At 43.3% G+C, this 14,145-nt stretch overlaps 1 protein-coding gene across 1 annotated transcript in view; it reads right to left on the bottom strand.

Moving 5' to 3' along the window:
- Positions 1-14,145, bottom strand: part of LOC130580903 (slit homolog 3 protein-like) — a 397,748-nt gene that overhangs the window by 109,099 nt on the left and 274,504 nt on the right. Inside the window, exons 7-8 of the mRNA XM_057378685.1 lie at positions 8,231-8,302; positions 3,700-3,863 (exon numbers count right to left, since the gene is read on the bottom strand). Of these exons, the coding sequence (XP_057234668.1) occupies positions 3,700-3,863; positions 8,231-8,302 (236 nt within the window). The remainder of the gene's footprint in view (positions 1-3,699; positions 3,864-8,230; positions 8,303-14,145) is intronic.

The following is a 14,145-nucleotide window of genomic DNA, read 5'->3' as shown; positions in this document are numbered from 1 at the left end:
GGAAACKAATTTCAACTTCAGTGAGGAGCAGATGGAAGAAAAATCAAAGAGCCATAATAAAACTTAAATGGGAGAAAATGAAATAAAATTACTATCATGAGGAGGTCAGAGGAGGACAAGAGACAGACAAATAGACAGAGAGAGAATGTGTTTGAGAGAGACAGAGGAGAAGGCAGTCCAACAGTGAAACATCTGAGCATAGGAGGGAAGCTGGGTTTGATCCAGGCAAAGACTGGAAGGCTCTWAGAGGCACTGAGAACAAGCCAGCACCCACCAGCTGCTTCTCTGCTACCTAAGGGAGTATAAAAATAAAAATAAACATCTCCCAAAGGCCAGAATACAGGTTGTATTTCAACCAACACTGTCTTTGCTTTGTGCGCTGTTTTCTCGTCACAGCAGCGTGGTGGAGAGAGGAGAAATACATCATGCTACCCATGTGAAATAGAGCCTGCCATCCAGGTGAAATACAGCCCCTATCCGTGTGAAATACACCGTGTGAAATACACCCCCTATCCCTATGAAATACACCCCCTATCCACGGGAAATGCAGCCTGCCTTCCAGGTGAAATACACCCCCCAACCATGGGAAATATACCCCAATATCTGTGTGAAATACACCGCCTATCCATGTGAAATACACCCCAAGATCCATGGGAACCACACCCCCTATCCATGTGAAATGCATCCCCTATCCATGAGAAATACACCCCAACATCTATGGGCAACACACCCCCTATCCATGTGAAATACATCCCCTATCCATGGGAACCACACCCCAATATCCATGTGAAATACACCCCAATATCCATGTGAAATATACCCAGATATCCATGTGAAATACACCCATATATCAATGGGAAAAATACCCCCTATCCATGGGAACCACACCCCAATATCCATGTGAAATACACCCATATATCAATGGGAAATACACCCATTTATCAATGGGAAATACACCCCCTATCCATGGGAAACACACCCCAATATCCATCGTGATATCCACAATGATCCATGTGAAACACACCCAGATATCTGTGCAACGCTGTGCCTTGTTGAATCCTGCACCTTCCCCTTCAGCCCTGAGCCAAATGTTCAAACAAGGCCAACCTGGAACAGCCTCTCCACTGCTCACAGGTGACCTGCAGGCACCACATGAATCAGCTTTTTTATGCTTTGAGTGACCAGACTGAAGGACATTTTTGAAAGGCTGCCTGTCAGGTTACACAGGTATGACTCAGTTCACCTGGCTACACCTGCACATTGACTACAGCAACACTTTCTTGTGAGACTTTGCACCTAATGCTYATAAACACCACGGTGCAGGGCATGTCCAGAGGGAATCCAGCAATTTGGGTTTTATTTATGGCACTTCTCCACCATTGGTTAAGTTATTCTTTTCCAAATTGCTATACAGCATTCAAAATCTGTTTCCAAAGGAACATCTGCCATAAAATTATAAAACATCACTATTTTTGCATAGGGTTCAAAGAAAAAAGAGAAGCCAGGTTTTCAGTGTTGGGTTTCTCCTTTCCCCAATGATTCTGCTCTTTCTCCCCTGAAGCACCCAGCAGCACCAGTTTTGAGAGGGAATGCTCTGATGAAGCCCATTTCACAGTGAAGGAAAAACTGAGATGTTTTTTGCTGTTATGACATTCCCACTGCCRTAAAAACACGAGTGCTTGAAGAGTCTGAGCCCATATTTCAGCAGAGCAGTTCACCATTTTATTTTTCAGCTCTCCCTAACTGTGATGCAAAGGTGGCTCTCCCTGCCAGCTGGAGGCTGGTTACAATAATTCTTATTACCTTAACTTCTGTAAAATTCCTTTGCAGAAAGACAAGTTCAGCTCACTCTCCACTGCCTGTCCTAGTTTGACTTCATAGTCACACATTAACAAATTAGGCTGTAAAATCAGGTATAAGAATTGTAATAAGGAGAGGGGAAGATTTATATCCTCTTTAAACTAGCTGTCCAAGTAGGTTTTTGTCCAACCAGCATGTACTGAGCTGAGTTCTCAGCGAAACCCGCCACCAAAATGAGCTCTCCAAATGAATTYCTTTTTCAGTACATTTCATTTCATTTCCCAAATGAGAGTTACAGGGATACAGTTGATGGACTGTCTCACTGAAAATTTCTTTCTGTTAATTTTCATTATTTTATATTTTTTAYGAAAGCAGGGAAATCTTGAGAGAATGCCTACATCTTCTTGGTCCAACAGGCAACTGCTAAAAATCTTGTCTCTTTTGGAAGTCATAGTCTGCACAGGCAACCCCATTTAAATGAGTTCTGCTCACATTACATTTCTCATTCAGCAATTATTATCTCTCCTCCTGACTTAACAACTCATTTTCCTTCACTTCACTGTATCATAAATCCAAATAGCTGAACTCATGCTCCATCTAAGACTTCATTTCATGAGGGAAAAAAAAAGCTGTGGTTGCCTCTTTGGTAAAATTAGCTTCTACTAATAGCTTAATTCATTTATCCATTTCTTTTATCCTTCATCTCCCAAGACTGTTACATTTCTAAACTTTTTTTTGTTAAACTTTTGATGTAACTTAACAGATATTCTGGGTATCACCTCCTCACCAGTGTTGAAGCTGCTCTSCACTCTTGAATATCCTGCTCAAAGACCACTGTGCACAACTTTCTATGTGCCCATAACACTTCTGCACACCTCTAAGACTGGGGCATTAATTAACCATATTTAAGTGGGGTCAAACATCTCTTCTCCAAGTGCATCTGTTTCTCTTACTTTGTCACATGTAAATGAAACGATACAAAAAATGCATTCCRAAAACATTTCTAGCATGAGCAGCTCTGCTGTATTTCCATCAGACCATCAGTGTATCCAGTTTAGGGCTCAYAGGYTGTGAGKAATAAAGAAYAAARCACAATTYTCTCWGTSTGTCAAGATTAGGGCTCACATCAGYTCTGTAAAAAGCTCCCTGTGTCACCACTGGGGCTGCAAAACTACCTCCAAACTCACATCTGATATCTTTTTTTCCACAGCACCCACACCGCCAAGCAGCTCCTCCACCAGATCCTTCCTTTCAACCCAACTCAGAGAYTTCTTTTTCCAYTTTTTKATTTTTTTTCTTTTGCTCTTTTCCTTCTCCTTTTAGGAAAATGTATTTCTACCACACAAGAGCCAAGCGCAGTCCCAGAGACTTGATGAATCGGCCCAGCCTACAGACACATGATTTGTGAGTATCATCAGCCTCATTTATCAGTGTGGAAACTTGAAGAACAGCAAAGTGCACTGGCTCCCTAAGAATCCTGTTCCAGTCCCTGGGATAAAATCTGTTCCTCATGTTCTAAAGTCCAACCATTTGTCAACAGATTCAGATTTGCATTTTCTATTTCCTTTCTTTTGTATTCCAGTCAGCTGTAGACCTCCTCCCTTGAGAAAAACACCAAATTATCCACACTTAATTGATTTCTTACGTTGATATCATTGGCAATGTTAAAGCAGAAGAAGTAATTTGAGAACCAAAAYGTTAACTGGAATCCAATAATTCTTACAAAGCTGAGAAAAACCCCAACAATCTAATCTCCTCCCATAGAGTTCAGCAATGATAAAACCAAGGATCGCTGCTGTTTGCATTCAAACACAACACAGCCATTTTCCACACTGTTTTTTTATGGAATAGCGATGAGAGACACTCAGCTGATAGATAAAAGAGTAATGGCACCATTACCAGAGCAGAYAAAGTCCTTCTTCTGCACCTCGGCCACGAGGAAGCCGCGCAGGCCGACGGGCGCCAGGCAGAAGGTGAACTGGCCGATGGTGCGGCGCTGGCGCAGCCAGTCCGACAGCCAGGCCAGGTGGCAGTCACAGTGCAGGAAATTGGAGTGGAGCCGCCTGCAGGAGACACAGCAAACACACCGTTATTGCTGAGTTCTTGAACCTTCTATAAAACATTTTCTCCGCAAATAAAGCGATGAAGATCTGCCCCGCTCTCTGCTGCCTTTCAGYGGGATCRCTGTAGGGTCTTGCTCACAGATGGSTCAGGGCTTGACTGCCCTCATTGCCATGGAATGTTACACAAAGGCCAGATATAAATTCGTGCTATTATTTATGATGTTTTGGGAAAATGAAGTTTAATAATGATCCACCTACAGCTAGCCATTCTAGAGGWAAAAATATGCAGAATTTAAGATTGCTCCACATAATCGCTTTGCTTGTGATTTCGTATCAGAACAAACTGCATGAATGTGAGATGTCTGGGTGAATTCAAAGGATGGCTTGTCTAAACATGAGGACCAGGCTGAAGAGCAGGAGGATGAGTGATTCTTTCCTCTTCTCCCTCCTTTGGGGAGAGGTGGAGAGAAGGAGAGAAAGAATCCCTCCCCGTTAGCTCAGCTGGTTGGAGCCTGGTGTTAATAACACCAACATTGTGGGTCTGACCCCTGCATGGGCCATTCACTGGACTTGATGATGCTTATGGGTTCCTTCCAACTCAAAATATTCTGGGAAAAGACAGGCAAAATAAAACATCCAAGGCTACTGGTACCATTTCTGTCTCTGTGCTGCCYGTACAAGTTCATCAATGCTCTTTTTCCTGTGGCAATTTAACACAAGGATGAAGGATCTAGACAGGAATTTTCAGCTCATGAAAAATCCATTCATGATCATCTCCCAGCCCCACATGCTCCATGCCTGGCACCAGTGACTTGCAGAACCATTACCACATCTGCAAAATGATGGTGGSTTCAGGGAACAAATCTGGTCATTTAAACAGCTACCAAACTTTAGGTCAAAACAAAAGTCCAGGGCGTTAATTATTCCGTTCCTGTAACGATTCATGCATATGTGATGTTGCACCAAAYGAAACAATGAACCAGATTAAAAATCCTGTCAGAAATGGTTAGACAAAGCATTATTCACTGATATTACAGGCACACAATTGGTGTGCACCGGATTCAGCCTCGTCCATTCTCCAAAGATTTTAAATGTCTCAGAGTTGTGCCTACAGCACAGCAGCAGCGAAGCTCAACAGTGGTGCCTGTGCTGACAGTCCCCAGATTTGTATGTCTGGGGTGGACAGCCACAGTGAAGGAAAAAAAAAAACCCACAAATCTGGAACTGAGAGTTTATCCTGTAATCTCCTGGGAGCACTGTGAAATGTAATTGTCCRAGAAGGATGGCTGGAAGACCCTGAGTTTAGGGATTGTGAAGCTATTTAATTGAAGATGSAGTAAGTTAGATTTCTAGTAAAATGTTTGGTTGTTATGAACCATTAACTTGCCCTTTTTTGAATGAAAGGACAAATAAATACACAATACGATCTAGCCAGAGGTCATTTTAAGTTAAGACTTYGTTGTAATCTAAGAGATTCAGCACTTCATTTAAATCCTCAAAATCTCATCCTGCCCACCACAGCAGCCAACAATGATASTCAGGATCATTTTCCTTCTGGAACTGGAACCGAGCTCATCCCCTGCCATTCCCTGCACCCCCTGTATGGATGCAGGCAGGCATAACTGAAAAAAGCACAGTTTCCAAGAAAGGTTTAGGGTTTGGCAGTTTCTGAGTACTGTGAGTTGGGKTTTTTCCCCTCATTAAATTGATTTATCTGGGTTCTGGGGTTTGCTSGTTTGTAGAGCAAACCACCCCTCTCTGCCTCAGCAGTGCCCTYCTGGTCATCTGCTCCTGTTTTTGCACAGATATTCCATGCTTTGCTTTGGAGAGGATACCCCTTAGTGACCCTATCAACTTACCAAAGCAGCCTATCAGAACATATTTTTGATAATTATATTAATAAATACAGCCTCAAGAAAGCTTTTCACAGTACTTCAGAAACATTATAAATGAATTCCCTGTGAATACAAAAAACACTGAAGTGATTTCACACATGTTCAGTTTACCCTTAAATAAAAAAATTGAAAGAAATAATGTAATTACCTGTCTCAGCAGTCACTCACAAATGCAGAGACAACAGGACATTCACTATTAAGCAAATAGGTGGAGGGAACATGCTTTATCATAAATAAAGCTGTTTCAAGCAAAGGAAAGCAGATCAATAAAAACTAATTCCTGYCACTTCCAATCAAGGCTAAAGATCAATGAAACTTAAGAACAGAAGAGACAGTTAACTAAAAAAYGTTAGCACAGAAGAGCTGATTTTAGTAAAGAATTCTTCAATGCTTCAAAACTCGCTGGCATTTGCTCTTCCTTCCCCTGAATGGTCATGTTCAAGGTTAATACACTTTTTCAATTTTCTTCTCTATTTTAAAATGGGCAGATAGTTTTGAGAGCCATGAAGAAAAGCTGGTTATTCACAGCACCATCAGAGCACACAGAGCTGCAGCAGGAGGATCCCCAAATGTGCTGCTGATGGATCTGACCAGAGTGTAAGAGACACACAGGGACAGCAGTGTCCACACTGTGCTGGGCCCAGCTGATGGGGAGAAGGGCTCATCCCTACTGAAGGAACATTCACAGCAGCGATTTCCTACAAAAACTTAAAAAAAAAAGCACATCTAAGTGTGAGGCTATCCGGGAAGGTGGACAGACTGATGACCATTTTTTAAGAAAACAGATTCATCAAACTGTGAGGAACATCATTCATGATCCATTTCCAACAAGAAACTTTGGAGAATATCAGCATCTTGTCCAAAATCATATCTTTATTCAAATCCCTCAACTGACCTGCTAAGGGCACTGTGTGTTATTTGGCAGTCTTTGGAGACTGAAACCTGTCACCTGATATTGATGAAACTGACTTTAGGAACAGAAGGTGAATGAATACAAATGCAAGTTTGCTAAAGTTGCCCTTTTATCCATAGACCCTAAATTAAATTTCCAGCAAATCCTTTTAGAGTGGGCCAGCATTCATGTTCTATAAAACGTGTCTCTCAGAATTCAATAGAAAAGCTTCCCTTTGTAAATCCTATTTATGACTTCCTTCCCCCCTTTTTTTTCCTTTTCTTTTCTTTTTTTTTCCCTTAATTACAGCAGAGGGGGATTAGTCAGTGTAAGTCTCCAGGGAGCTGTATACAAAGCCATCTCTGAAATTAAACTAAAAGGAAAATGGCAGAAGGCACTGAAGGCACTGAGCTCTGCTAACAGACAACACTGGCKAATCTGGAACAGCCAGGAAAATCTTCTGGACCACTGTGRCTRAAYAAGAAAAGGCAAAACTCCAGGAACCTCAACTCTACAACTTCATCTTCTTTATCCATTCTCTTCCRAAAGACAAACATCTCATTTCCATTTAATTACTTACATTAAGATCTAATAATGTCATCATTTAATGAAGAATGTAAATTTAAGTCAGAGGTTATCTTACAGAGATTGACATAAGTAAGAGCCCTCTTCTTTCAATTTTGTTATTTGATTTCAAACACGTGTGTATCGCATCTTTGAAGTATTTTATTTTTTCAGTGGCACAGTAAATTTTCAGGTTTGCTACTATTTCCCTTTCTTTGCCTTTAGAATTAAATACATCTTGGATGAGTTTGAGGATCTGGAGGAAAAACAGAGATGCTTTGTTCAKACGTGACTTTTCTTGAAGCTGTGTATTCCCAAAAGGAATTTACAGAAATAATTTACATAAAGAAAATGGTTTTGGTAGGCTATGGCTAAATTATACAAATGCTCAGTCTAATTTCACAGTCTTTGTATTTTGATCTACTAAAGAACAGAGCTTTTCCAGTGCAATGGCATCCAGCTCAAAACCAAATGGATTTGATATATGAGAAGCTTTTATAAAAACAAAACAAAAAAAAAAGAAGCACCAGAATCAGTGACATTTTGCTTCAAAAAGTATCTGGAAAAATGCTTTTGTTATGTCCTTTAAAAATGCCTTGTTTCAGAAATTAGTATTTTGAATTTGAAAAGAATAAATGGCATTTAAACACAGGATATTAMCAAAATTCAATAATTTGATCCATCTGAGCAGCTTTTACGATCTTGATGATGTTCCAGCTTGGAAAAGATTTCGCATTATGGATTTTCCCATGGGAAAAAAAAAAAAGCCAGTTTCTTTTCCGGGTAAATTCACAATCTTGATAAAACTGGCTCTTAACGCTGGGCAAATCCAGAGCARTGGCTCTCAGGGCCCTGTGGCAGCAGCCACCTTCCCAGCCCTGCCCAGGCTCACCAGGGGCTCCCCAGCCCTGCAGCCACCCTGAGAGACTGAMATGAGATCATCACAGATAACAAACAGCCAAAAAGTTGTCTTACAGCAGCATTATGGTGTTATAATATTAGAAGATGCTACTCACAGAGTCCTGATCTTTGGCATGTGATTGAAGCTGGTGACAGGAATGCGGGTGATGTTGTTGTTGTTGAGGGTACTGTTAGGAGAGGGGAAAAAAAAGAGACAAAAGAGAATAGATCAATCAATTATTTGCATTTCTTCAACAACACACTATTTACAGTAAAATCCTTGGTAATAAACGTGCCTGGCTGTGAGCAGTGAGATACACTCCCCAATATCTCTGACAATTTGTGACACACCATGGAAGACATTGCTCAGGGACAGCAACCAACAGCAGCAGAAGGGTGGCTGGAGTAGCTGATTACCACATCTGGGTSAGGAGGGGTGCAGAAGAGTTTTTATCAATGCTGGAACACATCCAGACCTGTGGGTTCAGCTGCCACTTCGCTTGGAAACCTGGTGCCACTGGACTGTGGGGACATGACTCAGGCACAGCACTGCAAGAGAGCTGCTGCTCAGCACAGCCCCTGGCACGGGCACACAGCTCCCACTGCTCCCGGGATCCAGCGCTCCCTCTCCTGCCTTTCCTTTTGGAAAAGCACACGGGAGGTGGAACCGGCTGCACTAAAGCATGTCCTGCCCCCGGCACGAAGGATGGCTGCTGCTGCTGCTCCAGCAAAGCTCAGCCTGAGACAAAATGATCTGGGGGCTGCAGGGACCCCCCTGGAGCTCCTGAGGAGGGACTGCACTACATCAGCTGAGCCTGCTGCTCCCATTTGTGAGCTCCTAATCACATCAATGACTCTCCAGCAAATTAGAAGCTATAAAGTTTATCAAGATGGCACAGGAAATGGAAAGCACTTCAACACAGGGCGTAATTGCCGTGCTGTGAGTGCACCAAAGCTGCAAATACATTAGGTTTGCCGTGAGAACAGACGGGGCTGGTGACCACTCTGTCCAGTGTGGCCACTCTGGCCACTGCCTGTCTGAAATGTGGGGTGCCCACAGCACCAGAGCAAGGACCAACCTCCCCTTCCTACCAGGGCACAGAATTCCACAGGGTCACACAGTGCTTTTGTGTGTTTATGGATATGCTGGAGAAAATACCTGCTGAATGAACCCACAGGCACACCATCCTTTCCTGAACCATTTATCAGTTCCTGTCATGKATTTATACAGGACATTTAATCAAAGACTCCAGCAAAGCTTTTCAGGAGTTAACTCACTTTCTTGGTCATCTGCCAGCTCAAAAACATTTTTACCATTCTGCCTAGCAATCTCCTGGCAGAACCATGATCAAAAYCATCAGAATATTAAAACAAATTAGATTTTACCCTATAATAACTGGGGTTTTGGGTACACAGGAACACACACACACCCACTGGCAAAGCCAGGAGGTTGCAGGGTACCCTGGCTCTGCACAGGCATGCTCAGGAGCAGGCTGGCAGCAGCTCTGGCACTGGCAGCATGTTTTATTGCTGCTGCTGTGCTGCATCCTGGCAGGCCAGCACCCAGGCACTCCAGCAGCAGGATCAGAGCTGGATTCCAGCACAGCAGATGGGTGCACTGCCAATCTGGAGCCAGCTTGGGGGCTGACACACCCATGGCAGAAAACTGCACCAACAGAGCACAATCACCCTTCCTTTCCAAATCTGCGAGCAGAGTKATGTCAGTAAAAGCAGAGTTTGGAAAATCTGGAATCTGCATGTGGGATCTCTGCCAGAGAGCTGTACCAGTCACACACATTCACACAGCAGGCTGGTAAGGGTCTCAGCACATGATAACTTACAGTACAACGTGTGTTCATCCCAGAATCTCTGGAAAACCTGAAGGTATTAAAAACTGGGCAAGAAACACACAGCCAAGTGTTGGGATCAACGAGTGTACAAACTGCTGGGTTTGTGCGTTCAGGTTCTCAGTATGCAAGGGCTCAAAGGAGGCTGCTAAAAACTTAAAGGACGAGATGAAGAGGGAAACACTGTCAGCTTCAGCAGGAAAAGGTCAGATCCTGGAGCTGYCACCACCCTGGCAGCTGTTCCTGCAGGGCCCTGCTGTGCTGGGGCTGCAGTGCTGGCAGGGAGCACCCCCAGCTAAGGCCATGGTGACAGCTGTGTGCCACTGTGGCACATTATGGGGTGCAGAATGGACCCCTCTGTCACACAATCACTGGTGCTCCATTACCCTRTCTACCCAGTGATGTAACCAAGGGTTTGTGTGGCCAATGAGCCAAACAAGCCTGCACAATTTCAGAAAGTGAACAAACCCACTGAGAGTGCACGAACACACACATCAACACACCCACCCTTCAGGGTCTGCATTTGTTTGCTCTTTACACATCGGGAAGTTCAAACAGGGCTCAGAAATGGAATTTGTAATCGCACCACCATTTTTTCCCCTGTAAACATACAAATACAATTCTGAGACAACACTCTGTCTTAGCTGCCTGTTACATTGAGTTATGCACACAGATGAAGATTTTAGGTATGAAGTGATAAATAAAAGCCACATGTAAACTCATCTTTAGTCACCAAAAGTCACAAAAATTSAATCACATACATAGCTGATGTCTGAATCAGTCCCACGTGGCACTACAGGAGTCAATGGCGGCTATAGGAATTCAAGAGAGATTTTTTGTATTGATTTCAAAAGGATGTGGAATGGATCCAGGCAGAAGAGGCTGTGACAGTGAGCTTCCTTCTGCACTGAGGCCAGAGAACACATCCCTGTCTCCCAGTGCAGTTCTTCATTTGCATGCAGAAAGGTCACCCCTTACTGTCTGACTCCATGATTCAAAAATATTTTAAAAGTCCTTAAAATGTTTCTGTTTAACAGACAAATCATTATTCCAAYCACAGAGCATTTCTGCTCACAAGGCATCAAATGACAATGGCTCAGCTTTTGCAAACGTTTCAAATATTTGCTTATTTTCAAACAAGCAAAGGTTTCCCATAGTTCATTGACAAATATACAACCCTCCTTCTAAGAATCCTAAGTGCTGAATTAATATTCTCCTTAAACACAAATTTCAGGGATAACTCTAGCAGACAKCTACTGCACTGATAACTTAGTAGAATAGTATTTCATTGATATTTAAATGTGAACCATAATGAAGGCAATAAAACATCTATGATAACAGCAATTATTTCAGAACAGAGGAGGCCAAACACTGCAAAGGGCACTAATTGCCAGTGAACTGCCTGCACCAGAGCCTGGCTGAAGCTGCAGAGAGGGATTTACCCCTGCAGAGCACTCAGCTGCCAYGCAGTGCCCAGGGAACTCTGCAATGGGAATGTGTTCAGGTACAGATGTGCTCTGGGGACATCCTGCAAAGCTTTCCATCGTGCACATCACTCCTTCCCAGAAATGAGTTTTAAGAGATGTGTCCTGACAGGGCTGGACACACAATACAGAGGCATTTTTAGMACATGAAGGGGAAAAATAAATGATGCTCCAGTGGTCTGCTGGCTGCTCCAAGGTCACAGCCTCAGATTGATCCACCCCAAATTCAAATCCATAGAAACAGATTCATAAATACCAGGAAGCTGTGAGAAATAGAAAACTTCCAGCATCTTCTGACTCCTCCAGCATCATATGGGGAAACATCMTCTGCTGAGTTCCCCTCAGCCTWACACCTYCCACCTCTTCCAGAACCCAACAYACCYCTTGARAAAGCACTGTCCTCTCATTTGGAAGTCCTCTCCCTGTAAACTATTCACATCCAAAATGCTGAATCAGGAACCTGGGGTTAAAGACAATATTATTTATGCCAGCCAACTTCCCACCTTGGGCTGTGATCCTTGTCACATCTTGCAGGGTAAGCAGAAGCAGACTGCAGCAGCCCTAAGGATCCTCCAAGGACTACTTGGAAGATGTGTAAGGTGAGCTCAGCAGTCTCAGGATGGCACATCCTCCACCACTGAGGGCTGTCAGCCCCACTGACTGCGATTTACAGCCCCAGAGGAGCTGCTCTCCCACTCACTGCTCTGCCACTCGCCAAACCAGCRAGAGGCACACGTGGAGCTCCCTTCTTCCTGCTGAGGAATAAACCTGATTTATGGCCCCTACTAATCAGAGCTTTCCTAGAGGAAAGAGTGCTCAGACTGCAATCCTGTCACGATTTGAAAACAATTGCTTATCTCCTCCCTCAAACTTTTGGTGCAAGTTTAATTCCATGCAGTTGCATTTTTGTTCTCTTCTGACTTGCTCCGAATTCATGGACACCACTGCAGTTCCCTGACAAAGAGCTGTTCATTCCAGACTCATTGTAATTACATTAAAATCACTAACCTGCAGAAATGACTCTCATGTCTGTGGTTTTTTTCAGTAATATTTATGCATTATTCTTCACACTTTTCTCCAACTTCTTGTATAGGACTGAGCAGAGTCAGAAAAAAATTATACTTTTAATGCTAGAGGAAATCACACAACTTTTATGGCAGAGACCTTGAGAAAAAAGGAAGCCCTACTAATAGCTTAAGTATTTTATTTTAAAAACTCAGAGACTCCAAGCATCCTTTGAGGTCCCTTGGACTAATTCAGAGAGCAGAGATCCCAGGCTGTCAGGTCAATGCTCAGAGAATTCTGCAAATCACAGACTACACAGAGATTTWRTTTCCCTTACTTAGAATTCAATTARTATAATAAGAGCATATAATAAATATCAGAATGCCTGTCAGTGTTTTCCATCTGAAAGAATACTTTCGTGACAACATATACACATGTTCTAATCTTGTTTGGTACCAAAAAGATCTTCTATGTCAGAAAACATTACACAACACAAGTATCTGAAACATTAAATATTTAGTAAGATAATGACTGTCTTAATGTCTTCTAGTCACACTGCAAGTGGGAAAACACACAGGAGGGTTGGGTTTTCTGTTAAATCCACAACACTGATGACAATACCACCTGCTACAGCCCAACTTAAAAAAAAAATCTCCTAATTTATCACTGACAAAAGGAGAAAACACCATGCAGATGTCCGTTTTCTAAGTGCAAGACATTTTCATGATGTCATCAGTACAGCACAACAGCCACAGTGATGTTTCTTGTTTTCAGCCTGAGCAGAGTCAAATGCAAGGGGCAGGGGAGAGCCTGAAGGGTGCTGAGGATGCCCTTGGTCACCTGTCAGGAGCAGGGAGTGGTTTCCTTTCCTGTGCCATTTCTGCAGCTGATCCGCAAAACAGCTAACCAAAGTGAGGCATTTTAACCCAAATTGAGAAAACACTTTCCCCAAGGCTGAATAAGCATCTCCCATAGTTATTAGAGGTCTGCTGTGCTGGCCTAAATTCAGGTTCCTGATCCACACCAGGCTGCTTTTGTGTCACGTTTGGCTGACCACCAGAGCATTTGCAAAATTCTGTCAGAAAGAAATATTCAGACCCATTTATTGAAAGGTAAATGGAGAAATACATCTGCAAAGGCACCAGCTCATGTAGTAGATTACTCTGGTTTTGAATGCCTTTTATGTTTGGGCACTGGAGGTTCTTTACAACCTTCTAACAGGCAGGATTTGATATCAGGAGTCCTACAAACTCCAGCCCATCTCTGGAAGCACAGGCTCCCACGTGTCTGCGGGCTTTACTCTAAGTCAAATAACGACGCTCACTTCCTTTTCCCACTCAAAACTCTCAGCACATTGTGAAAAGGTGTTGCTGGGTTACCTCTCTCTGTGACAAACCTGGATTGTGAGAGTGAGACATGCAAGGGAACAGCAGAGCTCAGGGCAGAGGCTGGTGGGGCAGGGCTGCWCTAACAGCCAACATTTCCTTCTGTCTCCTCCAATTACCCCAGGGCTCCGTCACGGGCTGCTCCTGGCCATGTGTCCATAACACCGTGTAATTGGCCCTAATGCAGCATTATTATCCATGAGCACGCAGGGGAGAGGCACAAATGGTGTGTCTGCAGCTCAGAACCTTCCCAGGGGGGAATCACTGCCAGATCCCCGATCACTGCTTCTGCCACAACTGCCACTGATGC

This window comes from Malurus melanocephalus, unplaced genomic scaffold, assembly GCF_030028575.1.
Source record: "Malurus melanocephalus ecotype Western Australia unplaced genomic scaffold, MMel_1.1 scaffold_370, whole genome shotgun sequence".
NCBI classification, from domain to species: domain Eukaryota; kingdom Metazoa; phylum Chordata; class Aves; order Passeriformes; family Maluridae; genus Malurus; species Malurus melanocephalus.
Note: the sequence above shows the minus strand (reverse complement) of the source record. Positions and strands in the feature narration are given on the sequence as shown.